The sequence below is a fragment of the Micropterus dolomieu genome, linkage group LG08 (assembly GCF_021292245.1).
Source record: "Micropterus dolomieu isolate WLL.071019.BEF.003 ecotype Adirondacks linkage group LG08, ASM2129224v1, whole genome shotgun sequence".
Taxonomy (NCBI): domain Eukaryota; kingdom Metazoa; phylum Chordata; class Actinopteri; order Centrarchiformes; family Centrarchidae; genus Micropterus; species Micropterus dolomieu.
This window is the reverse complement of record NC_060157.1, coordinates 11,507,514-11,535,373: the sequence shown is the minus strand read 5'-3', so window position 1 is coordinate 11,535,373 and position 27,860 is coordinate 11,507,514. Positions and strand designations below refer to the sequence as shown.

The 27,860-nt window shown below is 39.5% G+C and overlaps 2 protein-coding genes and 1 long non-coding RNA gene across 4 annotated transcripts in view; 1 reads left to right on the top strand and 2 right to left on the bottom strand.

The window, feature by feature from the left end:
• Positions 1-7,142, bottom strand: part of LOC123974682 (probable ATP-dependent RNA helicase DDX23) — a 99,848-nt gene extending 92,706 nt beyond the window's left edge. Inside the window, exons 1-12 of the mRNA XM_046055525.1 lie at positions 6,844-7,142; positions 5,771-5,925; positions 5,472-5,591; positions 4,785-4,878; positions 4,642-4,707; positions 4,408-4,546; positions 4,184-4,317; positions 2,144-2,256; positions 1,892-2,035; positions 1,504-1,729; positions 1,170-1,315; positions 871-1,048 (exon numbers count right to left, since the gene is read on the bottom strand). Coding sequence (XP_045911481.1) covers positions 871-1,048; positions 1,170-1,315; positions 1,504-1,729; positions 1,892-2,035; positions 2,144-2,256; positions 4,184-4,317; positions 4,408-4,546; positions 4,642-4,707; positions 4,785-4,878; positions 5,472-5,591; positions 5,771-5,925 — 1,515 coding nt within the window. The 5' untranslated portion in view covers positions 6,844-7,142. The remainder of the gene's footprint in view (positions 1-870; positions 1,049-1,169; positions 1,316-1,503; positions 1,730-1,891; positions 2,036-2,143; positions 2,257-4,183; positions 4,318-4,407; positions 4,547-4,641; positions 4,708-4,784; positions 4,879-5,471; positions 5,592-5,770; positions 5,926-6,843) is intronic.
• A 318-nt stretch (positions 7,143-7,460) lies between these two features.
• LOC123974563 lies at positions 7,461-12,587 on the top strand. Its single transcript, XR_006825888.1, has 3 exons — positions 7,461-7,578; positions 7,685-7,794; positions 10,136-12,587. It is a non-coding gene; the product is annotated as an uncharacterized LOC123974563 (long non-coding RNA).
• A 3,042-nt stretch (positions 12,588-15,629) lies between these two features.
• LOC123974559 (rho-related GTP-binding protein Rho6-like) lies at positions 15,630-27,574 on the bottom strand. Of its 2 annotated transcripts, XM_046055370.1 has the most exons (6): positions 27,556-27,574; positions 24,941-25,079; positions 24,176-24,263; positions 18,907-19,016; positions 18,647-18,781; positions 15,630-18,494 (listed from the first exon to the last, which is right to left on the bottom strand). In XM_046055370.1, the coding sequence occupies exons 2-6, from the start codon at positions 25,058-25,060 to the stop codon at positions 18,249-18,251; spliced, it is 699 nt and encodes a 232-aa protein (XP_045911326.1). In that variant the 5' UTR covers positions 25,061-25,079; positions 27,556-27,574; the 3' UTR covers positions 15,630-18,248. The 2 variants fall into 2 exon arrangements, with proteins under 2 accessions (XP_045911326.1, XP_045911325.1); XM_046055369.1 differs by lacking the exon at positions 27,556-27,574 and having other exon boundaries at positions 24,941-25,196.
• Between the last annotated feature and the right edge of the window lie 286 nt (positions 27,575-27,860).

Genomic DNA, 27,860 nt, shown 5'->3' with positions numbered 1-27,860 from the left:
AACTGTTACTGAAAGTAACACGGGAGTACGAGAGACGGCGGCGGAAAACAGACTGGGAGTTGTCGCATAGTAAATACAGCGACATGCACAGTAGGCTAGGCTAACTGTTAAGTGTTATTTACACAGTACTTATATTTTAATAAAAATACCAAAACTAAAACTCTGTAAGTAGCATCGTGTTTTTGCTTTGCATGACTGATAAGACCGACCCACAAAGCCAAATGTGAGTGTGTGTCATCGTTTTATAAAGTCCTCCGTTTTGTCCATCGGGTCAGCAGCGTTTTCAAACAAACATCTTCTGATTCACCGTTTTAATCTGGACGATGCACCATTAAAAATATGGTAAAATTAGCTATTAGCAGTAAATGTCTACACTATAAACATGTTCTGATAAACTAGATTATTCTATTACTGAAGAAAACGTCACTATGTGATGATTGTTAGGCAACATCTGAGGTTATAAGGAGAGTCTTTTCTCTATAAATTTCTAGGCAGATTTAATTTAATGTTTATCCATGACAATAAACATATTTATGAGTAGACGTCATGCTAAAACTAACTATGTGTATCATGTCTGTGTATTCATATTTAGAGGTTATTGTAATGAGAATTTAAAGAAGAATAACTTATTTACTCAACATTTTGTGACACATGTTCACAAAGAATAAGAGAAGTCAGTGTAACCAAGTCATTTGAATGTTACTGTGTCAAAATGAGACCGTTACCAATTACACATGAGAAACAGATTTGTGTGGTCATTTGGCATTAGCAGGATGATAACTTTAGACACTTAGATTGATTATCTAAATACTGTTTCAGTTGTTTTTCTACTTGTCCAAGAAACACTCATATATATGCTGCATGTTTCACCTCACAGCCCATCCTGAGACGGAAGCCCTGGTCCTCTCTGGAGATTCCTCCAATCACAGCCACTGTGCGGATGCCAAGCGGTTTACCGAACTTGATGGTCTCCTCTTCAATCTGCTGCGCCAACTCACGAGTCGGGGCCAGGATCACAGCATACGGACCCTGGTCTGAATCTTCAATCCTGCACAGAGAGCAGATGAATGTAACAGACGCATATCCAAGTAAAAAAATAAATAAAAATGTGTACAGGCAAACATAAAATCTTGGAAAATTTAAGTGGCAAGAGATTATTTAAGTGTTACCTGTCAATCTTTGGCAGGGTAGTAATCCAGACCAGCAGTGGAATAAGGAAAGCAGCTGTTTTACCGCTACCTGTCTCAGCCACACCAATGATGTCACGGTTCTGTAAACCAATGGGAATGGCCTGCCTCTGAATAGGTGTCGGATCCTGGATTTAAAAGAAACACGTCATTATTAGTGATTACACTGACTTAAACAGAGAGACGATATAGTCTGTGCACATCAAACTAAAACATATCTGATCTTATCCGTTTGTCATAGTTACAAAAATCTAATTCTCCACCACTCTGTATTGCTCTCATGGAAACTTCCACGTCGAGGCTCGAGCGAGCTGACCTTGTAGCCACATTTGTCGATGACCTCCAGGATGTGTGCGGGCAGCGAATACTCCTTCCAGTTCCTGATGGGGTTCGGGATCTTTCCTCCCTTGGTGGTGATGCTGTAGTCCTCTCTGAAGATTCGCCAGTCTCTGTCCGTCATCTCGTCCAGCTTCTTCTGAGACCAATGTCTGTCGTCCCAGCGCTGCTTGGCTTCCTTCTTACGCATCTTCTTCAGTCTTACCCTGAGAGGAGCAGAGTATAAACATTGGATGGTGCCTTCCTTCAACTACAACCACCTTCCTGTCTGTTTTAATTTATACATACACTCTGAAGTAGCTTTTGAAAACCACTGGTATGCTCCTTAAAGCCACAAACTAAGCTGACCATTTCTCTGTTTCACTCACTCTTCCTGCTCCTTCTCTTCCAGTGTGCGTCTTTTCTCCATCAGGTCACCATAAAAACGTGACTGGTCTCTTTTCTGCTGCTTCAAGTCGATGCCGGCGATGAAGCCTCGCCCGTACAGCTGTACCTGATGCTTTTCTTTGTAACTAGGAGACAGATTGGGAACATTCACATTGTTGCAGACTGGTACACGTTCTGACAAAACAAAAGACCTGCTTCCATTCAAAAGGTGAAATGTGTTTATGTTCACTCACATTGGGTTGTAGTCAACTGAAGTGTCTTCAGAAGCATCCCACTCAAACACAAACTTCCTGTCATTCAGGTGACGGGTTCTACGGCGTTTCTTGAGCCCACCCAAGTAACGCTCCTGTAAAGATCAGATATTTATATTGTTTTATTGAGACAGGATAGGACATTTAAGGGAAAGAGTTGCTCACTCGACATTTAGATAGGGAGCGGAGGCACTACTGAGAAAATTTATTTTGCCATTAAGTCTTACTTTTATGATCATCATGAGAGACGCTTGCCCTGGCTTTTCTTTATAGTAAATACAACTAGTAGGTATTTTCAGATTATTAATGGGGTGGGGATGAAAAAAAATGCGTCAAAGGACTTACATGTGTAGATGATGAGATAAAACTACGAAGAGTCATAGGGTTACACATCAGGTTAGATACGTTTGTGCGTGGAACACTGCTAATGGCGCGTTCCATTTACCTTGGAAGTCGGAAACAGAGCTGGGAATGATCTCACACCCGAGTTGACCATGTTCCAGCGTACAACAAATTTTAAGTCGGAAAATGAAGATGAAGGCTTTTAGCCATTGTATTTTGCACATACAAGCAACATGTCTACGGATATAAGTTGGACTGTACAGTGTGTACGACTGACTTAATGAGACACAAGTAAAGAGAGAAGTGTAATAAACATTATATTACTACAGCTTGAGCAGCCATCTTGGGTTTTGGGGTTGGTGATGTTCTCTCCTGACTTTCTGGTGTCAGAAATCGGTCTTATGGGGGGGTTCCAGTCGAAATTTCCAACTGGCGGGTTGGAACTTCTGACTTCCCAGTACAACTGGCACGCGCCATAAGTTACCAAGCTCATAACAACCATGCAATCAAGGTTAGCTAGTGTAAGAGTTAGAAGTTAAATCAATTCATATATTTAAGGTAATGTACTAAAAATATATTGACAGTGTTTACTCTGTTAACTACTTACATTTTTGTATTACACAGTTGGTATTTACATATTTACATGTTTAAATTGTTGCATTTGAATCTGTAAATCAGCTACTATATTAAGCTGAATCTACCTGTTTGTTTTCCTTGCATTTACTTCAGTCTAACTTCTGCTAGCTGCTGATTGCTTGATCTGCAGAGAAGGTGATTGCAGCCAATCTTCCATCACTTCAGGACCTGCACGCCTGCTGGACTCTGAGGCGAGCAGGAAAGATTGCCGCTGACGCCTCCCATCCCAGCCACAAACTGTTTCAGACTCTCCCCTCTGGCAAGAGGCTGCGGTCCATCGGGACCAAAACCTCTCTCCACAAAAACAGCTTCTACCCGTCTGCAGCTAGCCTCATCAACAAGGCCCGGGCCCCCCACTGACACTCCAACCCCTCCTCAAATAATACAATCGTCTCTGCACATGTAAATCACTTCATGTCAAGTCATGCACGAACCTGGCACATTGCACACATCTGTTGTGAATTTGTTAATTGTTGTTCCATTGTTATTTTTATTTTCTTATATTGTCAGTTGTATTATTTTTCTCTGTTCTTCTTATATAACTTGCATTTGTTTATTACATATTTATATATTTCTACATCTATTTATGTCAGCTGTATGTCTGTCTGCGTGTAGCACCTTAACACCAAACCAAATTCCTTGTATGTGTAAAACACTACTTGGCAATAACTTGGCTCCTTCTGAATCTGATTCTGATTGTTGCTGAGTGTTAGTTCAGTCACGTGAGAGGCTGAACAAGGAAGTGCTGTTGTTGTTATGAAGCTGATGAACTGTGGAGAAGAGTAAAGTTATCCGTCTCCATCCTGTTGTTTCTTCTCATAAAACCACCACACATCGAACTCTGTGTTACACTAGCATTACAGCGTTAATGACGAATATTGTGCAAGATGAAAGATGTTGTTCGTTGTGCAGTTTCACAAACTTTACAGAACTAAAACAGTAAATGTTACTTTACTGTTTTACTGCAAACTTCTTTACTTAGAAAATGATCTTTTAAATTGCCAAACATAGTCTCTCGCTCATGCCATTTCTCTTGAGACTTACCTTGATGGCGACGAGTTCTTTGCTCTTATCTTTCTCCTCTCTGAGCTTTTGTCGCCCGTCATCTTCTTCATTCCCGTTGTTCTCTCGATCCATTCGCTCTCTTCGCTCTCGTCTCTCCCTCTCCTGTGGGTCCTCTGTAACACACATTCTCAATTACGACCCTGATGCTTCTATAACAGCAAGCAGGTCATTTTACACTGAATGAACCAGAGGCTGATGCGCACCCATCATTTTTCTCCCCATGTCCTGGAACATCCTTCTCTTCTTCCTCTCCTCTTCCAATAACCTCCTCCTTTCCTCTGTCTGTTGCTCCCTCCGTTTCAAAGCCTCAGCTTCTCGCTCCGCCTTGGAGAGGAACTTGGGCTGCATAGGACAAAGGAAAAAGAAGTAGTAAGGAAAACAAGATCTTGGGTTTAAAAAAAAGGAAAAGAAAATGTGAAGCTCAGGAAAATTATCACCTTTGCTTCAGCTTCCTCTTCTGCCTTCTTCTTGGCGAGAAGCTCTTCCAAAGACAAAGGTTGGACCTGAACAGCGGGAACACACGTCAAACACTGAAAATAACAACCTGAGAAACAATGTAACACCATAAAAAGATTTTTACCTTCTCTTTCTTCTTTTTTTCATCTTCCTCTTCTTCTGTTTTTATTTCCCTGTCTCTCTTTAATTTGGCATCCTTTGACTTGGGTGAAATACTTCTATACAGGAAAGTGACAGAACAAAATTAAATTTTAATTAATTAATAGTGTGAACAACCTCTTAAAATAACAAGCATTCATTCGTTGTTTTACTGATTTCAGTGTATATAAACATGTTCATTATAAGCAATCCTATTTATACACATCCAATGACCTAAAAATGAGCAGTAAAGAAGAAGCATCTTATATTAACTGACACTAAGTAACTGTAACTGACACTAAATGCAGATAGTTTCCCAGTTTTTAAGCCAAACATTCTTCTATTTGAAATGCTTCAGTGACATATGCTCCATTCAAGCACATCACAGAAAAAAATGCAGATAATTTAATAAGAGCGTAGCGAAGTGCAGAATTACAACACCCAACAGACTTTCCCAGTTATATTAACAACTTACTTCGAGGTTGGCACGAATGTTGTTTACAAGTTGGAAACTGGTAGTTACAGTAACTCTGATATGACATGAACGCAGCATGAATTTGAATGATACATTTATATACAGTTGTCTGAGAGTCTTCAGAGTTCTGAAAAAAAACACCACAACTTGAAGTTGTTGTATAAATCTTGTGTGTTGTGTATTTCTGCATTCACATACCTGGACCTCTTGCTGCGATCTTTATCACGCCGATGGCCATCTCTGTCCTTACGGCCCCGCTCTCTGTCCTTATCTCTGTCACGTTCCTTGTCTCTATCCTTGTCCTTCATGCGTCGTTCTCTGTCATTATGATACAAATCAGACACGATTCATTATTTTTTTCAATTTCAAAATGAGACAAACTGAAACTTAGTTATGCAAAAAAAAAAATTTCTATGTCTGTAAACATACAGAAATTATAACATCGTTAAAACTTTAATGTAGTTAAAGAAGAGTTTGTACCCATCCATTTTAGTTACCTTTCTGCAGATTTAGAGCGATTTCGTTCACGAGAACGATGGCGTTTGTTGCGTGTAGGTGAGGCTTTACGCTCCCGCGAGCGGCTGCGTTTCCTCTCTCTGTCTTTGGATCCTGAGGCCTCAGCATCCTTCTTGTCTGTGGAGTCGGCTGCCATCTGCAAACATAAAGATCGTGTGTAAGTGTATTTATCACAAACTTAATACTTTTAGTGCATTTTTAACACCAGTTTTTAGATAAGGTACTGTACTCTATAAATGAACAGCTTACAGTTATGGCACAGTTAACAGTTAAGCTTTTGGATCTCTCAAGTTCATACAACAAAAGAGGCAGAGCAGAACTGATGGCTAAAAACAATATAAGCAGTACAATAAAAACATAAAACTAACAGAATATAAAACATAAATAAATGAAAAATAACAAAGTAGCACAGTTGGTGCATACGTTTCACAGCATTTTCTTTTTATCACTTGATATCACTTATCAGCATGACACATTTCCCTTCGGGGCAATAAAACTAAACTTAAAGATGAAACTATTTGAATACTGTCCTGTGCTGTTTTTAGAAACACTACAGTCTTTCAAATAAGGAAAAATCACTTATAGTGAGTGACTGCACGATTTCGGGCACATGTATGTCAGGTTTTATCCATAAGGTTTGTCTTTTAACCATAACATTTGTCTCCGCTTTTATTTGTGCATTAATGACAAAAACTCCTGTGAGTCCCTGAAGGTAATGTGCATTATTTGTCTTACGGTAAAAGATTTCACGCTTTGGTTTCAAGTAAAAGATTCATAAATAAAACATCAATGCTGAAAAAATCTTGTAAGTAACATGCCATATGGGACGCTCATAACGACATAAAATTCAGTAACTCACCCTATGTAGAATAAATGCAGTGGATAGTGTGAACAAGCTAACTGACCTAGCTTCTTACGTTAGCTAACAAGTTAGCAAAAGGGCTAATTATCGTCCAGAAACTGCCCATGCATGCAACACTGAAACCTCATTCAAATCAGCCGTTTACACTTTATAAAGAGCGGTGTGCGTGGTTTACAACATTTAAAAACTCACCTTAATCTCTCATCAACAAAACACTTGCGATTTATGTTCGCTTCAAGAAGACGCCATATCGTCCGACACGAGCTAACGTCAGCAAGGCTTTGTGGGAGTCGTAGTACTGAGCGTTTCAAACAGAGTGGAGACAACGGCTTCTTAAACTACATTTCCCAGAAAAGTGGATGCATTTTCTCAGGGCCTCACATTGTTTTGCACATGAAGGCCTAAGTGCCTGACTAAAAATAACTTTATCAACTGGACTGTCTGTAAATTATCCCATTTTAGGCACAAGGTGGCAACAGCGTTACACGTTAGCGTGACACAGAATCTGATACCACGACAACGGTAGAATAACCGTCAATTTACACTTCAGGGCCAGATAGTTTAATCTCCGTATTTCAGACAGTTAATTATTGGCTATTGGCCATACATAAATCACCATGATCACTATTATTAATATTAATTAATAATATTACTATTATGTTTTAAACTTGGATGAAGTAACATTATGAATTAGGATCTATCTATCTATCTATCTATCTACCATAAAACAAGAGGAAGAAAATAATTGATATTACTAATTTAATTGTGAGATGCATTCATAATAAAAAAAGACTAAAATATCTGCCCTAGGAGCCAGACTTATCAGTCTATAGTGGATCAACAGACTACAGTGCAGCCATGATGAAATAGGTCTGTCTGCTCAGTACCACTTAAAACACTGCAGCAGATTATTATTCAAGAAGTGTTGTAAGTGCAGAGACCAGACTATGTTTTCCCTGTAATCTAAACTATCCTCTGGTGTGTATGTGTGCATACATGCTCCTGCAGACAGATTTTTGTTTTATTTTTTTAGATGCTGCTATGTTTGACTACAGGGTGGATTGGCTTGATGCTGATTCATATTCTGGACCTGGCTTTTCATCCATGGGGAGATCAAGAAGGATTTATGGAGCTCTTCTGAAGGTGAAACAGTTTCAGTAGGAACAGATCAAAGTTGATGGGGGGAAAAAAAACAACACAAAGGGGAAAGATACATGGAAGAAAACCATAGACTGGTTAAACAGTAAGAGAACTGAATTGAAGTCTTAGCAATTCTTTGTTTTCTCTGATTAGCTTTCATTAAATAATTCTAAACAAGTTTGTATAAAAGTCTGAAATAAATTATGAATTCCCTCTCTCTCTCATGGAGGAACTACTAATGTGCAACGGGCTATTATGTCCTTTAATGGTGGGAATCTCTTTCAGGGTTACTCTTATAGACCCTTGTCATGGCAGGGAAAGCACAGGTGTAACTAACATTAACAATGCCAGGTCATTGAGTCAGCACGCACAATGTCATGCTGCCATGATTAATGTTATTAATTACACCTGTCTGTCTGCCATGAAAATGGTCTATTCTGTGAATCCTTTGTTAATCTTTCTTTCTTAATTTCACTGGATACACTGACCACCTAACAAATAGATGAAGGTGTGTGCTGCTGTCTCTTACCAGGGTGTGGGCAAAAAAAGGACTAGACTATGATCGGACTGACGGTGTAGAAGAAGCATGGGTGTTAAGTAATAACGTTAATGATGGCCAGCATGCACAATACAAAGAGCCTGAAACAAGCGACTAAGTGGAATTTATTAATTCATGTGATAATGAGGAGCAGGTGTGCAGGCTGGTAATTAGTCAACTGATGAGTAGATGGGAGAACTCTGTGTGGACAACTGGTGGACAGGTGCAGAATGGCAGGTCTGCAATAACCGGAGAAGTTCCTAAACATTGTAATGCCATGTTTAGATGTAGTTTTTATAATGTGTAAGCTCTTTCCTTGAATATCTGATTTGACCAGTGTTGTCATGTTAAATGAGTGAATCCAAATGCAGTTGTTAGATGATCAGTACAGAACTTTATTGCAAAATGAGGAATGGAGGATGAGGGAGGTACTGGCTGGCGATGGTGAAGGGTAAGGGGGAAATGAAGGCTGGCTGAGCCGAGCTGGGAGTGAAGGCAAAGTGGCAGGTGCACAATACAGAAACATTGTCCATTAATAAAGTGTAGACAGTCAATTTAACACATTTCTATTACCATAACTATGCATTATATTTCATCACAACAAAAGAGTGAATCATGAAAGTATATGATTTATATAATTTCCCCAGCATTGTTAGGTAAAATTGCACTTCATGCACCAGAAATATCAAGTTGGTGTGTTATTTCTATTCAATGCCCGTGACATTTTGTGTCTCTGCAGAGTGCTGACATAAGTCACTCACACACACAAACACGCTGTCTTGATACTTTGGTGCTTCACTGCTGCCATGACTACGCTACGGTTTCGCCATTAGCAGGTTGTCTTACATAATACAGTAGCAAGTTCTGCAAAGAATGATGATTTAGTAAACCAGGTGGATCTGAAAAACATGTGGATTATCATTACTCTGTTTTGTTTTGGGTATATTTCTACAGTGAAGATACAGCAGAAGTACAGTGAAGCATGAAGATGAGCAGAGAATGGAATGACAGAGAAAACACATGCAGGCACAATTAATTAAAGATTTTCCATTACAGAAGACCATTATTCTACTTTTTGATACATCTTTTAATTAATTAGGTAATTTAATTAATTAGACATTTATTGCTAGAAGTTGGGGAAAATATCTTATAAGGGTAGAAATTTCTGTAAACAGGCAAAAGAAAATTTCATGCCAATGCAAATTCTTAATGCATTTTTGTGTTTGTTTTGTTTGCATCATGGCCAGTTAATCATCCCTCAGGTCCAGAAGCTGACCTGTTTTCAACCAGTTGTTGTGTAATAATGAGGATTACCTAATTCTGGTACCTAACAGCTGACTATTGACAACAGTTAAAGATAGGCTTTGGCTTATTGGAGGACTGGCAAATTGTGTTGTTTAGGGTCAATTGTTGTGCTCAAAACACTTTTGATTGAAAGATATTGCCGTGGCCAGCTTTCCCTTGTGTTTCCCTGTGTCTCCTCCTGCTCCACTGTGTGTGTGTGTGTGTGTGTGTGTGTGTGTGTGTGTGTGTGTGTGTGTGTGTGTGTGTGTGTGTGTGTGTGTGTGTGTGTTTGTACGTGATGTGGCTGCGGCCTGTCCTGGCACCTGGCTCATCTCCACAGCTTCCGTCAGCTCATCAACTCAACTGTTCAAGTACCCCAGCCCTCCTGCCATTATTGACCTTTGATTTTTGATGTGACTCTTGGCCGATATAACATTGAAGATTTTTCTAGTGTAGTATGGTTTTTTGTGTGGCCTTGACTAACTTTGTTTTTCTCCTGTGCCTCTCTGCATCTCTGTCCAGCCACCTACCACCACCCGCCTCAGCTCAATCTCCATCCCTTCTCCACACTCATCTGCCTACCTACATCAGTTTCTGCTTACCCCCTTCTTCCATCCATTATTATTCATTCAACCTTTTACCAAACATCTCCCTCTGGGTCTGACTGCGCTGATCAGCAAATATTTACCATTTTTGGAGCCCTAGAAACTGACTTTTGCTGTAGTCTTGTGATTGGATGGCCCAAATATGACTGTGTTTAGCTGTTATCCAGATGTGCACATCTCCAACAGTAACCCTCTCCCCCAACCCAGGCACCTCATGTGCCCCAGCCTGGGCTCCCATCCCCCCATATTCCCCGATGCCAGGCGTGGATGCCTTATTAAACCACTGAAAGAGCACTAGCTCTTGACATACCCTCAGGGTATTCCAAACAGGGCATGTGGGGGAGGGGGGGTGGATATATGGTCAAGGTGAAGAGTGTGTGTAAATGGGGGTTTCTGGGGGTCTCACAGTATGGAGAATGAGGTGAGTGGGAATGGGATAGTTGTACAGCGGGGAGTCTATTTACCTCTGGCAGGGACACAAGGGGTCTTATCATACCAGCAGACCTGCACTCCAGCGTGTGTGTGTGTGTGTGTCAACAAGAAGATATGCAGTGCAGACAAGATAAAGTGCTTAGCATACACAACACGCGCTGACACACATTCATACATCAATTCACATGTACATCGTCACACACCGATGCCCTTAACTGCATATACAATACTCCCAGACACACATGAACAGATAATGGGACGGCACGGGCAGAACTGACAGAGTAAGACATAAATGGGACAAATAAAATTGTCTGAATTGCAAAATTTACAGCAGTGATGAATAGATTTGTTGTTTTTTTAATCACTGATGATTTTTAGGACATTACAAATTGCATGCTAATGCTCATACAGCTTAATATGGTTAATATTAATGCACATCAGACCTCAGGGTTCGTGCCAATAGAAAGGCTGTGGTGTATGATGTCTTGTGATGTCTGTGTGCCTCATTAAGTAGCCTAAAGCACACAGACATACACAAGCTGACAGCTGCCCTGCTGCATGAACCTGTCACATCAGAACAGCTTTGGACTGAGCAATCAGACAGGGATGGACAGCTTTATTGAAAAAAACTTCCCTTACTTTCCTTATTTTTGTGCCATTTGTGGCTGCTGCAAAGTCTTGTCTTTTGTGTAGAAGAGAGATGACAAACAAATTCAGACACATGCACAAACTTTTTTAGAAATAAACATAATGGTAATATGAATATAAAATAACAAAGCTAAATAGGCCGTTTGAAGTAATAGTTGGGAAATATGCATATTTGTTATCTTCACTCAATATAAGGCTGCAACCAGCAGCAACTTTGGACAGAGGCATCTGTTTCCCTCTCTTTCCACTCTTTAAACTAAGCTAAGTGGCTACTAGCTGCATTAGAGTGGTGTCCATCTTCTCATCTAACACTGCAAGAAAGCAAATAAACATATTCTCCAATATGCAGACATACAGTGGGTGAGAAAATGATACAAAAACAATATGTGGAAAGACATGACAGTGGCCATGTCTGTTGGGCTGAGCCACAGAGAGGCAGATGCCTATATGGGACACTGGAGAATGTCACTCTTCAGCCAGCTGAGCCTTTGACATACAACCCCATTTTCCATCCAGTCACAGGAGTTATGATACTGTCAGAGAGCTGTGGCGCAGCTTACTGTTACAGTGGATTTGTGTGTGTGTGTGTGTGTGTGTGTGTGTGTGTGTGTGTGTGTGTGTGTGTGTGTGTGGTGGTGGGTGTGCACACTGGCACAAGGGAATGTAACCTATATGTCAGTCTGCAGATAGCTCATCAGTAACCAGGCAGCATAGATTTGCAAACCCCCATCCACTCATCAGCCCGTTGCTTCCTTCTCTGCCGCTGCCATGCTGGAGAGGTTTGATAGGTTGATTGTTTGAATGTGTGTGAGGCTGCATCGTGTGTGTTTTTATGTGTGTCTGCGCTGCCATGTCTGATAGATGATGTGCTTATGTGGTAATGAGCCATGCTGCACCGCAACCATTTTGTCTGACTCCCCTGAGAGGGTTTCAGATGGCAGCACTCTTCCCCTAAATCATCCTCCCTGTGGTTCCTGATCCTCGTCCTCAACAGTCTCACCATCTCTGCTGCAGGCACCTATCCATCCAGGAAGGAAGGGACAAATGTCTAGATTGTACAGATCACTTGCTGCAGACCTGCTCATTAGTTTACATCGTATATGTCAGTGCCATACATGTGGCATTGTTGGCTAGTACAGATCTATTTTTAAGCAAATTTGTCCTGGACAGGAATGTAATTTTATCAATAAATCAGTTGTGCAGCCTCCTGTTTCTTTTAAATTTGCCTCATGTGAGTAAAAACTATACATTAACAACTAAATAACAATCTAATCACAAAATTATCGTAATTAAATAAGATAACGCTTGTTAATTTGTGAAGTTGATAGGCGCTGGTAGGTGGATTTTGTTACGTTTAGACAAAGCTAGGGTAGTTGTTTTCTCCTGTTTCCAGTCTTTATGCTAAGTTAATCTAACCAGCTTCTAGGTCTAGCGTCACAGTTACTATACAAACATGAGAGTGGTATTCTTATCTAACACAACATGTCCCAAACATATTGATATGCCAAAAAAGCTTTAAGGGACATGTTCAATATTTTGGGATATACGTATTCACTTTTTCGCAGAAAGCTAGATGAGAAGATCGATTGTCTACTACTCTCATTTCTGTATGGTAACGGTAATACAGCCAGCAGCTGGTTAGCTTAGCTTAAGACTTTAAATGCGAAAATAGCTAGCCTGGCTCTGCTTCCCACCAAGAATGTTTCTTTAAGCTAAATAGCTTCATCCAAAAAGGTGCAGTCTTTGTCAAAGGACCAGAGTCCCACATCCACTCTGTGGTCATGCAGTATAATCATGCCTTGGAGCAACCTGCCATAGATGACAGGCTCAGTATGCCTTTGCCAGAGGTTTATCTGATTTACAGAGACATGTAATGTACATGGGCCAATTTTTTGATAAATGTGTGTATGTATCTGTTTGGGAGAGACCGGGAGACAGAGAAACTGGGGGAAAAGATAAGAGAGAGCAGCATCGTAGACAGACAGGCTGGCAGCCCAGTTTATCCACAAGATGATCAAATCACTAGTCCAATTCCAGCTGTAGAAAATCAATGCTGGAGCAGACAAGAGATAACGCTAGTCTGAGACTGGTGATGCAGAGTATATTCTCACAATTCCCTTGTCGTCTACTGTACAAAGGTAATGGATAAGGAGGTCATGAGTGACTGGTGTGTCCTGTGTGTGATAGTTCAGGAATGGCAAACATTCAGCTACTTCATCGGTGTCGTATCATTAGTGTGATAGCAGTGCTATCACACTAATGATAAGAGCCGATATCAGTCAAGTTAAAGACTAAGCAAATATAGTAATGGAGGTCAAGGAAGACAGTTGGTTACACAAGAAAAATAATGAGAAAAGAAAACGGCAAAGACAGAAGTAAAGAGAAAAGTAAATGCCCAGGTTTTAATATTCATGTTGGTATATTTTGGTCAGACTCTGAAATTACTCGACTGAATTGGTTTTGGCCTCAATCTAAGTGAGCCCTTTACCCATTGCATTACATTATTAAGTCTTTAACTAAGATATTAGCATCATGTGTTACTTTGCTTGAGCTGGTTGCACCAAGTTCAAATTAGCCTAGTCATTATGCAAGTGTTAACTTTCACAAGTCAAAATGGCCCGCACCCTCAAAGCTTTTAAATCCTGTCTGAAAACTCACTTTTTTATGTACAGTCTATGCTTTTAACCCAGCATGAGAGCTGTGTGGTCTTCTATTTTTTGCCTTTCTATTGTTTATGAACCATTTGTTTGTGTGTTGTCTATGTTTTTATGTGCTCTATGTGTTTTAATATGTGTTTTATGTTTTATTCCTTGTGCAGTACTTTGTAACCTGGTTTTTAAAATGTGCTATAAAAAAAATGGATTGGATTGTTAACTAAATGGAGACTGACATTACTAAATTAGTTTTACTAGATTAGTTGTTAATGTTAAATATTTACACCCGATAACCCAGGTGTAACTGCTGCATACTGTTAGCTAACTGAACTTTCCAAGTGACAGAACTAACATTAGCTTGCTGCTTGGCTAACGTTACGTTGCCCATTTAGATTGACGAATAAAATAGGTAAAATATGGTCAACACTTCCTGACACACCAACAAAATGCTGTTTAATAATGATAACTGGGAATTACTTTTACTTTTTCCATGTTTAGCTATGAATAGAGCAAAGTCACCCTTACTGATAGGCAGTTCATATATAATTCATATATAATTTTCCCTCCTAAAAATTTTATTTTTGGAGCTAGCTTGTGACGCTACAGTGACTTGCTGTTTCTATAACTAAAGGTGCAACACAGTTTAGTAAATCACTGGTTTGACTACAGGTTAAAGACCGTAAGAAGGACTTTACACATAAACTTAGTGAAGGATTTACAAGTAGCTAATCATGGGCTGCTCAAGTAGGACAACATTGTATCCAACAACAAACCCCCCTTTTCAATAAAACGGTGGCAAGTTTTCAAAACTAATCCTGTATGTAACATTATGTATGTGACATTGGACATGTGTGTTTGTTTGTTGGGGGAAGGGTTGATCCCCTAAAGGCTGTGTTCATGCTTCAGTGGTATAACATCCACAGGCTTGTTTTGACACTATACTGTGAAGCTGAAATCATCATCTATTTTTTAGTTTCATAGGCCCCGCGGTCTTTAGATACTGAATAGAAAAGTTCAGTTTGATGTTCAGAAATCTGTACAAACTTGACTGCACTTGATTTTAAAACTGAGCTAAAGCTGGTGCCATTTATTTTATTTTGTAGAGGTTCAGTTAATAACCACCAGGAATTATACTGTAGGTTAAATCAGTTGGCCTTACATAGACATACAGTGGAACAAATATCTGTATCGTGCCAACTACTGTGCCCTTGACCTGAGAAAAAAAATATCATTCTCTCTTAAGACTAAATAGACAATGTGCTGCCAAGCTATCAGTCTTTCCTTATCTCAGGGAGCCTTGAATTTGATTTAATTTCCCAAATATATATTTATTATTTGATACAGTGGCAAAGCGCTGTGTGTGAGATGTGAATAAATATACAGAAATATAAAAAACTAACTTAAATGGACATGAGTATAGATGAAACTGTTCTCCCATGTTATTTATATTGTGTTAAAGTATGCAGCATCTAATATACACAATTTATACTGTTTTTCCACAGTTTCTTTAGTCTTATATGACTATTTCTTCATAATAAGTAATCAATAAACTATCAAAGGTCTAAGGTCTCATTTTAATGCAGGGGTTTTCAAACATTTTCAGTCCTGCTCCTCTCTGCAGTGGCTCTACGACCGCCTGTAGCACGGGTGGCACGGAAGTAAACACTGACTTGTAAATGAACTTCAGACATATTTATTTAAATAAAGACTTAAAGAAAGTAGCATGACAATAACAAATACAGAATTCAGTCAATAACTTAAGCCATAACAAGCAACTTGACATAAACATTTTGTTTTGCTTCAGTAACATTCTTTTTGGGGATATCAAATAAACAGTTTTATTGGGAAGGGTATGTACAACAAAACAAGTCTGTCTGTCAAAAAACGAGCAAGAGAGAAACTGTGAAATGACGGATGTCTATTGACACCAAATGGAGCTTGTATCGGAAAGCACAATGCACCAGGCAGGAAGAGAAGTGAAATAATGACTGAAGCAGAGCTACAGAGATGTGTTTTAGATGGCATGCTGTCGTTTCCAACAACCCAGTCCTGGCAGCTACCAGTGCGGGGTTTTTGACCAGGCCGTTGCTACCTGAAACGTCCAGCCGTCCGTCACCTTTGCAGTGGCTTCTGTCTAATGCTACACATAAAAAAAGGTGAGGTGCCCTCTCGGAGAGCCATCCCTCCCCTCTCTCCGTGAGGAAGAATCCCCGCTCAGGACTGCCCCCTGCTCACACTATTGCTAGGCAAAACATGCAATTCCACTGTTCTGTACATCCAGAGGACTCCGGGCTTCTCGGTGCAGAACCCACAACCATCAAATCCTCCATTAGCTCAGCTGTCAACAGCAGCTAACGCCAGAAGACTCAAGTAAATTCAAGAACATCAACAGCTACAAAAAAAACCTACCAAAAACGGCCACAAGCAAGTAGAAACATCCCCAAAAAAATGTCAAGAATTCTTTTTAGGGAAGCTGAAAATTAAAAATCCAAATATTTTAAAGCATAAAAAGAGGAAAGAAAACAAAATCTCCAGACAGGACCAGCCTGTTTGCATGATTCAATTCAACCTTCTCAGGGTGTATCAATGCAGTTATCCTGGCTGGAAATGGCAGCAGCTGGGCACAAAAATTCAGCTCAACCTGGCTTGTTGAAAGCATGGTGAGCAGGCACAGATAACATGTTCACAGTCCAAAGTTCAAAGTTGAGGACTATTTCTCTTTAAAACCTGCAGCACGGACCTTTTGTCACACTTTGGCTACATCCACAAGTTTTAAAATGAAAACGATCTCCGTTCACACCAACAGTTTTAGCTGCGTTTCAGAGTTATCTCCATCTATATTAAAACAACTGAAAACGTACATCTAGTGACCATTCACATACCTTTGGGCATGTGCGTGCTGGTGTAAACATGAAGCCAGTTTTCTACTCTGCAGTTGCAGAAGACTTAAGAGAAAGAGGACAGTACTACCACAGATGAAGAACCACACCAGAGATTGTGTTTTTGCTCTGCATGACTTATAAAGACCAATCAGAAAGCCAAACGTGAGTGTCTGCGTCATTGTTTTTAAAGTCTTTTAAGGTCTTCGCTGTTTTAGTTTGAATGGGAGGTGCAAACATAGCAAAAGGTCTGCGTTTTAAAACGAAAACATAGTAGTGTGGATGTAGCCTGTGAGACAGAGGATTCAAAAACAAATAGGATTTGTAAGACTCCTTTTGGTACATTAAAGTAAATCCATCCAGTTTGGCTGACATATTTTACATTTTTTGTTTTACCTTTTTAAAGACCATGTATCAAAAACTGGTTTCCATTAAGCAGCTCTTAAAGTGGCAGGGAACAGTGAGATGATGCATCATTAATGTTACATCAGCCGTATGGCTAATGACACTGAACAATTAAGACTGCTGTGTCGATGGGTGATGAACGGGGCTCTGACAGAAACATGCTCAGACGGTCTTGGTGGCCATGGCCGAGGCTTTTGTTTGTTTTTGTCACACGTTCCACCCTGGACTGCTTTGTGGTTCATGTGAGTGCTGAGTCACATTGCAGCTCCTTCAGATGTTGCTCTCAGTTCGTCCTCCCACTGCCTTTGCAAATGAATGCTCTTGCTTGCCAAATCCCTCCCTTCTCTCTCCTCTTTTCTCCACTGTCAGCTTTAATTTCCAAATGAAATACTGTGATGGGGTCGGCAGGTGAATAATTTCTTCAAGGGGCTGCTATTTTAAATTCCCAGAGCTGCATTTCTGTAGATACCACTGCCTGTCAGTGTCAGATTTTACATTTCATCTCGTCACTCAGCTCGTATCGTGACCTTAAAGAGACATTCAGATAAAGAGATGGATGGGAAAGGGCGCCGCTATCAGAATTTCATATTCTCATCAGGGTAATGCAAATCAAATGCCGTGTTTACAACCACTTTCCAAGTAGAAAAGAGGAGGCACTGACCATATTTAGGCTGAATCCCTCACAGCAACCTTTATGTGAGGAATCTAACAGTGCCTGTTATGCTCACTTACAGGTGTATTTAAATGATCAGAAATAGTGTAACGTCAAATATTTTTTCACTCCATCTCTGCGCTGTGTGCTGGTGACACCTCATGATCAGAAGTTCAGTGCCAGAGTTGAATATAGAGAGTGTAGCGACCTATTTTTTAAGTGGTTGACAAGGAGATTGGGGGGGTTGCTGCAAAGGAGAGAGACGCTTTGTAGAAATCCACACCATTGCTCTCTTTCCCTTGCACACCCTGGACCCCTGTTGAACCAACTGCAGTCTGCTGGTCCCCTTGCTTACAGGATTCACATGATGGAGCAGCTCTTGGACTTGTCCTTGCTGAAGGTGGAGGAGAGGAGCTCTGTCTTGCTGGGCAGGTGTAGGAGTCTCTTGGAGAGACGGCGGACAGGGCTTGGTTTAGTGGAAGGCTGGAGTTTGTTCATGCAGGCCAGAGCCGCAGTACGGAAAACACTGTGGATGCTCTTCTCTGATGTGAACGCTGAGCACTCCAGGTACGCCTCTGCTCCAAGCTGCTTGGCCAAGGACGAACCCTACAATGTGAAGGGACGAAAAAGCATGTAAAACTGAGTATAAGCTAATGTAGATTAAAAAAAAGGAAGATTTCTATGAATACCCAGACTAGACAGGAGACAGAAACCTAAATAGACACAGAGAGGAAGAAAACAGTAGTCATGGAACAAACCTGTTCATGGGAGATGGGAGTCTGTTTCTGATTGGACAGCTCCATGCGCGTGCATACATCTGTGCGCAGGTCTGTCTTGCAGCCTATTAGTAGGATCCGTGTGCTGGGACAGAAGTCCTGGATCTCTGCTTTCCACTGCAAGGAGAAGAGAAACAGGTGTCATGTGTGGTAAATCATAAAGAGTGAACATGGGGGACTGCAGATTATTGTGTGTTGTCAGCCTGTCATGTTAGCACTACAGCAGTTAATCATCTTAATACCTTCTTCAGCGCACTGTCTACTGTGTCTGGTCGGCTGATGTCAAAGCATAAGAGCACGGCATCTGAGTCGCTGTAGCAGAGTGGTCTGACGTTGTCATAGTATGGAGAACCTGAGGAGACAGAGTAAAGTCAGGACACACACACACAGGAATGTCTTATATAGACAACAGCATACAACTTTATTAACATGTGGATCAAGAAGGTAGGCACGTGCCTTAAACCAACAACTCTGAAAAAGAGAACTTTTAGTAAAGTTTCCTCTTGTCAGCAAACAGAAACAAAGGATCTCTCTCTACGGTGTGAATCCAGCTGACACTATTAAAATGTTCTATCACAATCATCCTCCTCACTTTCACACATTACAAACACAAACAGTCACATACACCCCTGCCAAACTGATAAGAGAGCAAATAATTTCACTAAGCTTAATGTCTTCCCACTGAGAGGAATTCTTCCAGTAAAGTAAACTAACTCAGTGAGTCATAGGCAGTGCAACTCTGCACCCATCTTTCCAATATTAGTCAATAGCAAACTTTACAAAACTTTTATTTGAGTACAAAAACACCAGATGTCCTGTGAAGCTAAATTATCACAACAGAATACTCTTTCCATGATTTCCTGTTTGATTTGCATGTTCAGTATCAGACAAAGTGCCAAAATATATACTATAGGGAACAATGATTTCTGCGATGCGGTAAATGTGTACGTAATAGCGGAATTTGATAATAAAAATGGAATCGGCTGTAAAACCAAACAAACACAAAAGCTATACTGCTATGATTTGGTGTCATTTATGTATCATTCATAAGCACCCAGCTTCTCTACTCTGCTCTCTGTGTTGGTTTCACTGATGGCGGACCCACACACGCCGTCATATCGAAGTCAGAAAGCTAGCAAGAGCTCATCACTTCAACAAACTCTCAAAAGTGCTAAACGCAGGCAGATGCAAGACGGGAGCTCATAAGACTTTGTGGCTGTACTGGGCGGAGTCTGATATTAAAAGAAATGATCAGTAATTAAGTAATACCTATTTAATAGGGGACAATTCACAGTACAAGTATTGCAATAATACATTCATTGTAAATTGTCCCCATAAATTGTTTCACATACATTTGAACATTTCTATATGCACATTTCGTTTGATAGGCTACATCAAATGCTTTGATACTGATCACATTTTTTATATTTTCTTATTGACTTGTTGAAATTTTCTTCATCCACCACATGTTTACTCACTCTTTCTGATCTTTAAGACAAAATTGCTTAATTTTAAGACACAGAATTTAGACAAATTAAAACGGAAAACACGTCATTTGGAAAAAAAAATAAAATGGATTTCATAGGGCCTTAATAATATGTCTAAGCAAAATAAGGCAATTTTAATCTATGTCTGTTAAATTAAGTCTGTATCAACAAAAGATAAATCATTGAAGAAATGAAAAGTATTGCTCTAAAGCTAAGGTTTGACATTTTGGGAAACACGCTCATTTGCGTTAGATTAGGGGATTAGCTGGTCAGCCTGGTTTAGCACAAAGACTGGACAAAGGAGGAAACATAGATAGAGTTAACAAATTCTGCCATTTTACGGTAGGTTAGCAGCTGTATCTTCAGACTATTTCTTGACCAGGCACAACAACTTCCTGGAGTCTTGGCGGGTTGCCTGCCAATTGCCCAATCAATATGTGCTGAACCCTGATCGGCTGATTATAGTCATAATTTCTGGTCAATATGTAAATTATGTTGGAGAATATTACAGAATTGTGCAAGGATGACATGTACAAAATGTGAAGTAAATCAGTGTAATGACCACCATTTAAAGTTATATTAATTATTAATTTTCCTTTCCAACATTTTCAACCACTTACTCTACTGAGCCACTAAGAAACCAGCCCTCAAAATGATAACATACATTATTCATCACCTCACTCAGACAGTCTGACTGTTGTCTCATAAATACGACACCTTGGTTATGAGAATATGAATTATGGTGTGATGGAAACATATTTTCCTTACATTTCCATAAACAGCACAGCTGTATGTTTTTTTAACCCTCAGGAAGGCTCCTGTGCTAAAAACAGACAGGATGTCCGCTCTCTATTGTCTTCCTTCTGCCAGCTAATCACTCACCCCCACAGCAACACTAAGATTTAATTTCCTACTCCTGTCCTCAGGGGCCAAGCGTGCACCAAGATTTCCTTCCAAATATGAGAGGGTATAATTATATCTGGAATTGATACTTTTAATAAGCTTCTACCGGAACTAACAATCGTGTTATGTTGATGAATTTGACAGTCTCCTGACAAAAAGCACTGCCATGCAAGCCCCTTCTGGTTTACTCAGTCAGCCTGCATCTTCAACTTAAATCTGCAAAGTAGGACAACTTATACAACTAAAATCTATCAATAACATTTTTTTTTTGTGGGAATCAAAGCGCCCGTCACATAACTATCTAGGGTGATGTAAGGCTTGAGAAAGAGGAGGCAGAGATATCTAAAGAGGATACAACTTCTAGCACCCACCACCTCCCACACATTAGCAGCCCCCTGCCTGGACACACAAACACGCACATACACATACAAACAACCCTTCCAGTTGAGCAAACATATGTTGACTCATTGAAACTGACCTCTATGCTCTCCAAGAAAGAAAGAAAGCAACTGGAAGGACTCTTCCTCCAAAAGATGAGATAACACTGTGTATGTCTAATTAAATGATGCAACATGAATTGGGATTTTATTTTTTTACTGTGAGAAACCTTGTCCCCGCGACCCGATCCCGGATAAGCGGATGAAGATGGATGGATGGATGGAGAAACCTTGTGGTACATAGAAGTGAGGTGAAACATCTGTTTTGTATGTTGCCTTAGAATAAGACACCTGGAGCAACGTTATTACAGCTGAAACGGTCGATTATTCAAGTAGTCGATCGCCGGGAAATACATTTTAATTACCGATCGATCATTTTAAGTAATTTTTTAAGGAAAAAAACATTCTCTAGTTTCAGCTTCTAAATTGTAAATATTTTCTTCTATTCTTTATCTTGTGTGATTTTAAACAGAATATCTTTGAGTTTCAGGCTGTTGGAAAGACAAAACAAGACATTTAAAGATGCCAGCTCGGCTTCAAGAAACTCTCTTACAAGCAATAAGAACATTTGCAAATCAATCAGTAATAAAAATAATCTTTAGCTGAAGCTCACATTGTTTTATATAAAGATTAGAATGGAAAGAAACATAATGAGTGACAAGAATTGTTTGTTTGTGTGTGTTGCAAATGTAAAAAGGTCTTATGCAATGTTTCCTCTGAAAAGGGTGACTGTCCAGAAAGTTTTTACTCCGTGGGAGATAAACACACAAACCTACATTAGTTCAGAGCTGGTTTTAGTTACATAAGGCCTTCTTTTTTTTAGGCAGCACACACCATAAGGCAGTGAGGAGGTCATGCATATCTTTTCTCTCAGTATCCCTCGCTTGTGCCTTCTGTTCCCAGCGACTGTACGCCATACAAACAGTTGCACACATAGTAAGACAGGACACACACACACACACACATACACACACACTCTTGCCCACTCTCTCAGAGACTTCCACCCCCTGCATGGACGAGGCATCCCCCTCTCCCCTGTGAAACAACCCCTCTGCAGGCCAACTGGCACTGCTCAACTTCCTCTGAACACAATGCCTCAGCCAATGTTGTTATGTAATGAATCTATATACTGGAGCGGGTGGCTTTTTCTTATTGATCATATTTACATACTTTTTCTATAGGTTTATGGTAATTATGTCAGTAGGCCCACGGGTCACAAGATATTATCATAAGATTCACTGAAAATGGTCTCAAACATTTCAGACATTTTGGATCCAAAACCAAGAGGAGTTACACGAATGGTTCTCTGAACTTTATGTATTAGAGCTGCAATTTTATTTTTTCGAATAATCTGCTGATTATTGCTCAATTAATCAATGAATTGTTTGAAATTTGTGTAAAATGTCCATCTTCAGTTTCCCGAGAGCTCATGGTACCGTCTTAAATGTCTTATTTAGTTCACCCAACAGTCCAAAACCCAAAGATATGCAGTTTAAAGAAAACAGAGAAAAGCATCAAATTCTCATGTTTAAAGAGCTGGAACCAGAAACACATTTTTTTGTCGATCAACTAATTGATTAATCGACTAATCGTTGCAGCTCTGGCTTTTATTTATGATAAAGGTGACTGAAAAATGTGTCTCATTTTGGGAGTCCCAAATTATTCCCCTACTTTTGTTTTAACCTTTGTTATAAATTTTTTTTTATAAAGTATTAAAACAAACTTTACTGGATATAAAATGTTTACTTTTACTTTGTTTACTTGACTTCGTCGACAGGTTGGAGGTCAGAGGCATAGAGTATGAGGGGCATGAACTTCCAAAAGTAGTACCAGGGGCACAAAGCGTTGGCAAGTGTGGTTATAAGTGTGTTATAAGATGGCAATTTAGGCTTTAGAAAATGATAATCTGCTTTTTCACAACTTTCTTGTTAATTTTTTAGACAAAATGATGAATCGATGATACAAAAATGATCCTGGTAGACCAATCGATAATGAAAATAATTATTAGTTGCAGCCCTAGTTGAACTAACGATAACATTAACAGCTCAAAGCTCCAATAATACTGTAGTAAAAGTTGTATTTTCAAAATTGTACATATTACACTAAAGTTTAGGATCAAACCAAACTTGGTAGCCGTAGGGATTTTATATTCCTGGTAATCGCATGGTTGAGTTTTTCACTGTTTGTCTGTCTGTTTGTCTTTGATTGGGTCTTTTTTAAATTTTAGCATATGACTTTCCATGCAAAACTGTCGTTTTGGGGGCCCAGTTGTTCAGGCAGACTAGTTGCCCAGGCCTGTCGATCATTGCCGGCACCAACCCACCAAGGAAGCTCTTGCAACAGATTTCACACTTGTGAAAGGTCAAAACAGGATAGTCAGTGATGTCTGGGTAAACAGAAACAACACTATTTGTACAACAATGAAAAAAATGGAGCTTCATTTACAGTTCTTACCCGACTCCAGTCTGGCTGTGTTGTTGGGAAGGTAAACAAGTTCCACAGATCACCCCATGAATACAGGACTGAAACTACTTAACTCATTGCTAAAGCACAAACATGGACCGTGAAAGCCTTGGGAGTTTCAGTAAGTCAAGGGAGGGGAGGTCACAGCCTTGTCCTTTGAGTAATAGTCAGTTTTATTAAACTGTGGGCAAAAAAAGAAAAGAAAGAAATAGCATCCTCACCCGATGTGTCCCAAAGGCTGAGCTCAACACGCTGGTCTTCAAGCTCCAGACAGGCGGTGTAGTTCTCAAACACAGTGGGGACGTAAGTCTAGAAATGGACAATAAAGGAAAAGGTTTAGGGAGCATCATGCAAAACAAGAACAAATGTCCATCACATGTTAACAGCAACGGACTTACAGTCTGACCAACAAGTAGACCTATTAAATATATGATTATAAAAAATGAAAGACAAGCACAAGCATTGTATTTTTCCTAATACAATAAATTAGTACAAATTAGCAGTAATTGAGTCAATCAATTAGGCTTAGCAGAGCTCAAACATTACAATGCTCATCGACTAGTATTATTCCCAAACTGGAAGGATTTTGTATAATAGAGTCTGTCTAAATTACTAAAGAAACACATACTACAATACACATACAATACTAAAAATAATATAATATCCTTTACAACACATGTAATGCAATGCTATAGTTTTACAATAAGGCACCATGGGAGTTTTAAAAATATAATATATATAATATAAAATATAACAAATGATACTTTCCAATTAAATTGAATATAACTGGCATAAGTTGCTGTAGGTCTCTAACACGTTGTCTGGTCTTGTAGTCCTTAACAAGACTACAATTAAAGACTTAATTAAAGTCATATTTATTCTCCCTCGAGGGGAAAACTGAATTGCACAAACATGAGCCCCCCCTAATCAGAATACATTAGAATTATAGCTGTAGACAGTATGACGTTGTACAGAAATGCTGGTACCTCTGGATAGCAGTCCTTGGCCAAGACTTGTAACATCGCTGTTTTACCGCATTGGACGTCCCCGACCAACACGAGTTTACACCTCGCTACAAACGGCTGCGTGAGTCTCCTTTCCTTCATGGTGAGGAAGAGTAGAGGACTAAAAAAGAAATCAGAGTGGAAATAGTATCGATGAAGTTTCGTAAATCCTCTCGGTGACAGGCTGTGTTCTCCCTCCTGCTCAGTCAGTCTGTCAACGTGTGAAGCAGCACAGGAGTCGATGAAGAAAATCACTGCGGAACTTTATATTGTCGCGCCAACCAATGAGCGCTGCGCAGTGCGCGAGCTGGAGGAGGAGGGCAGTGCACGAGGTCTCCTCCTGATATTTGGTGGTAGGTAATGGTGGATGGTGAACTGCTGGGCAACAGCCCGGATTTTAGCAGTGGTGGAATGTAACAAATACATTTACTCAAGAGCTGTACTTACTGTATATTACGCTTACTTATATTTAATAGTATTTCCATTCTATGCTACTTTATACTTCTACTTTGCTTAATTTCAGAGGGAAATGCTGTAGGCCTACTTTTTAATCCACTAGATTTATTTTACAGCTGTAGTTATTTGATTTGCATATTTGCATTTTTGCACACAAAGCATATGCAGAGCTTAAAAAATATGATGTTTTGCTATAAATTAAACCCAACAGTATAGGCTATAGCATACAAGCTGAAAAAGCAGAACATTTAATCAATTGAATATTAATTGGCAACTATTTTGATAATAATTTAAATTTCATTAGGTGTGAATGTGAGTGTGACTGGTTGTTGGTGCTGGTGTACCCCGCCTTTCGCCCCGATGTCAGCTGGGATTGGCTCTAGACCCATACGCAGGATAAGCGGTTGATGATGGATGGATGGATGGATAGTTCCAGCTTCTCAAATGTAAGGATTTGATGCCTTTACCTTCTAATGATCATTTATTAAATATTAGGCTACAGTAAATTAAAGAATAGCTTTTGGGTTTGGACTGTTTTTTAAGCATTGTTAAGGTGTCACTTCAGGTTCTCAGACATTAGGACGCCTTTTCTCAATATTTTCTCAAGTTTTACAAATCAATCTATTGATTAGGCTTAAAATAACCAGCAGGTTAATCCATAATAAAAATAATAAAAATAGTTAAAAAATTTGCTCCACCTCTGCAACTACAACAGTAAAATGGTACTTACACATTAATGCATGAGTAATAATTATAATTATAATAATATAATTATATGGTAATGTATCAAACGGGAGACATTTTTCTGCAATTAATACTTTTACTTTTAATACTTTAAGTACATTTTCCTGATTATACTTTGACTGAAGTAACATTTTTCAATGCAGGACTTTTACTTGTAACAGAGTATTTTTGTATTGTATAAGTCATTTTACTTAAAGTAAAGGCTCTTAATACTTCTTCAAATATCTTATGGCTCTGGGATGTCGGTCTGGTCCAGACTGAAATATATTAACAATTAGTGGATTGTTAGCTTAGCTTAGCATAAAGACTGCGAGCAAGGGAAAACAGTTAGGTTGGATTTGTTTAACTGTATAAAAACTCTCTACTAGCACATTTAAAGCTTACTAAATAACATATAAACATTATATCTGTTTTCATTTATCTGTTCGTTAAAGTCATAGGTTATGAGGCAACCAGTGGTGACTCCAGGAAGTTAGTTCTTCTCATTGAACTCTCGGAAAAGAAAGCAAAAATGCGTATTTCACAAAATGTTGAACTATTCCTTTAAGTAAACACTAAGGACCTGTTGACTATGTGAGTGCAGAAGTTAAAGGGGATTTTTATGCTCTCATGGAAAGGAAAACCTAATGTGTCTCTGGGCGCTAATCTAATTTTGTTCACAGCTGCAACAGAAACTAATACTCAAATATTTCTACAACCTCACTGGAGAATCTGGTTAATGTAAATGTTAATAGCAATGTTGTTTCTTATGTGAGCATTATCTGTGCAGGTGTGTGCATATAGTATATATAGTTACATGGCCAGACGTTATCAGAAAGTACCTCATGTTATCTGTCTTGACTCTCAATAGTACAACTGGTTGTCTGTGCTTGTAGTATCTCAGTTGAAAGGTCATGTCTTTCTCCAGCTTCAGGGATTTTTAGGTCATATGATGAAATGACAGTGTCTATGAGATGGTTCAGAGGAGGACACAGAAATCCAGCTCATCAGACTTTGCTCTAAAAGTTGTCTAATATAATGTCTTTCTAATATCTTTGTTAGTGTGTGTGTGTGTGTGTGTGTGTGTGTGTGTGTGTGTGTGTGTGTGTGTGTGTGTGTGTGTGTGTATTCTTCCTACCAATTGTGGGAAAAAGGCATGATGATTATTTTTAAATGAAACATATGACTGACTTTGTGTCTACATGTGTGTATGCAACACGTAGGGCTGAGCACTGCCTCCCAAACCCAAATAGATGACAGATGGCTTCATCAGTCTGAAGTGTAACAGAATTCAAGAGTGTCAGCCATTTGCAGAGTAAGTAGAGCGTGGCTATTTCTGCAGAACATACACGTAAACAACTGCTCAACTGTCACAGATGGCTCTTTGATGCCATTAATGTATAGCATGAAGCTCTCACCGGGGACGTCAATTGCACCTGCTGCCTGTTGCAAAGAGAAACAAGGTAAATGGTAAACCTCTCTGTTTTGCTTCATTGAGATTTCTATCTGTTTGCTGTGTTTGCTCCGCTCACACGCATGTACACCATACACTAATAACATGCAAACACTTACACCCACCTACCTGCACTTCGTGCTTCACTCCCTCATGCTCCCTTTCAGCTCTATGTGTGTCACAAACAGTATGTAAAACAGTCAGACATGAGAGTAGAAAGACAGCAAATCTTGCAAAATATCCAACTATTCCTAAAAGGAAACTCTGTAT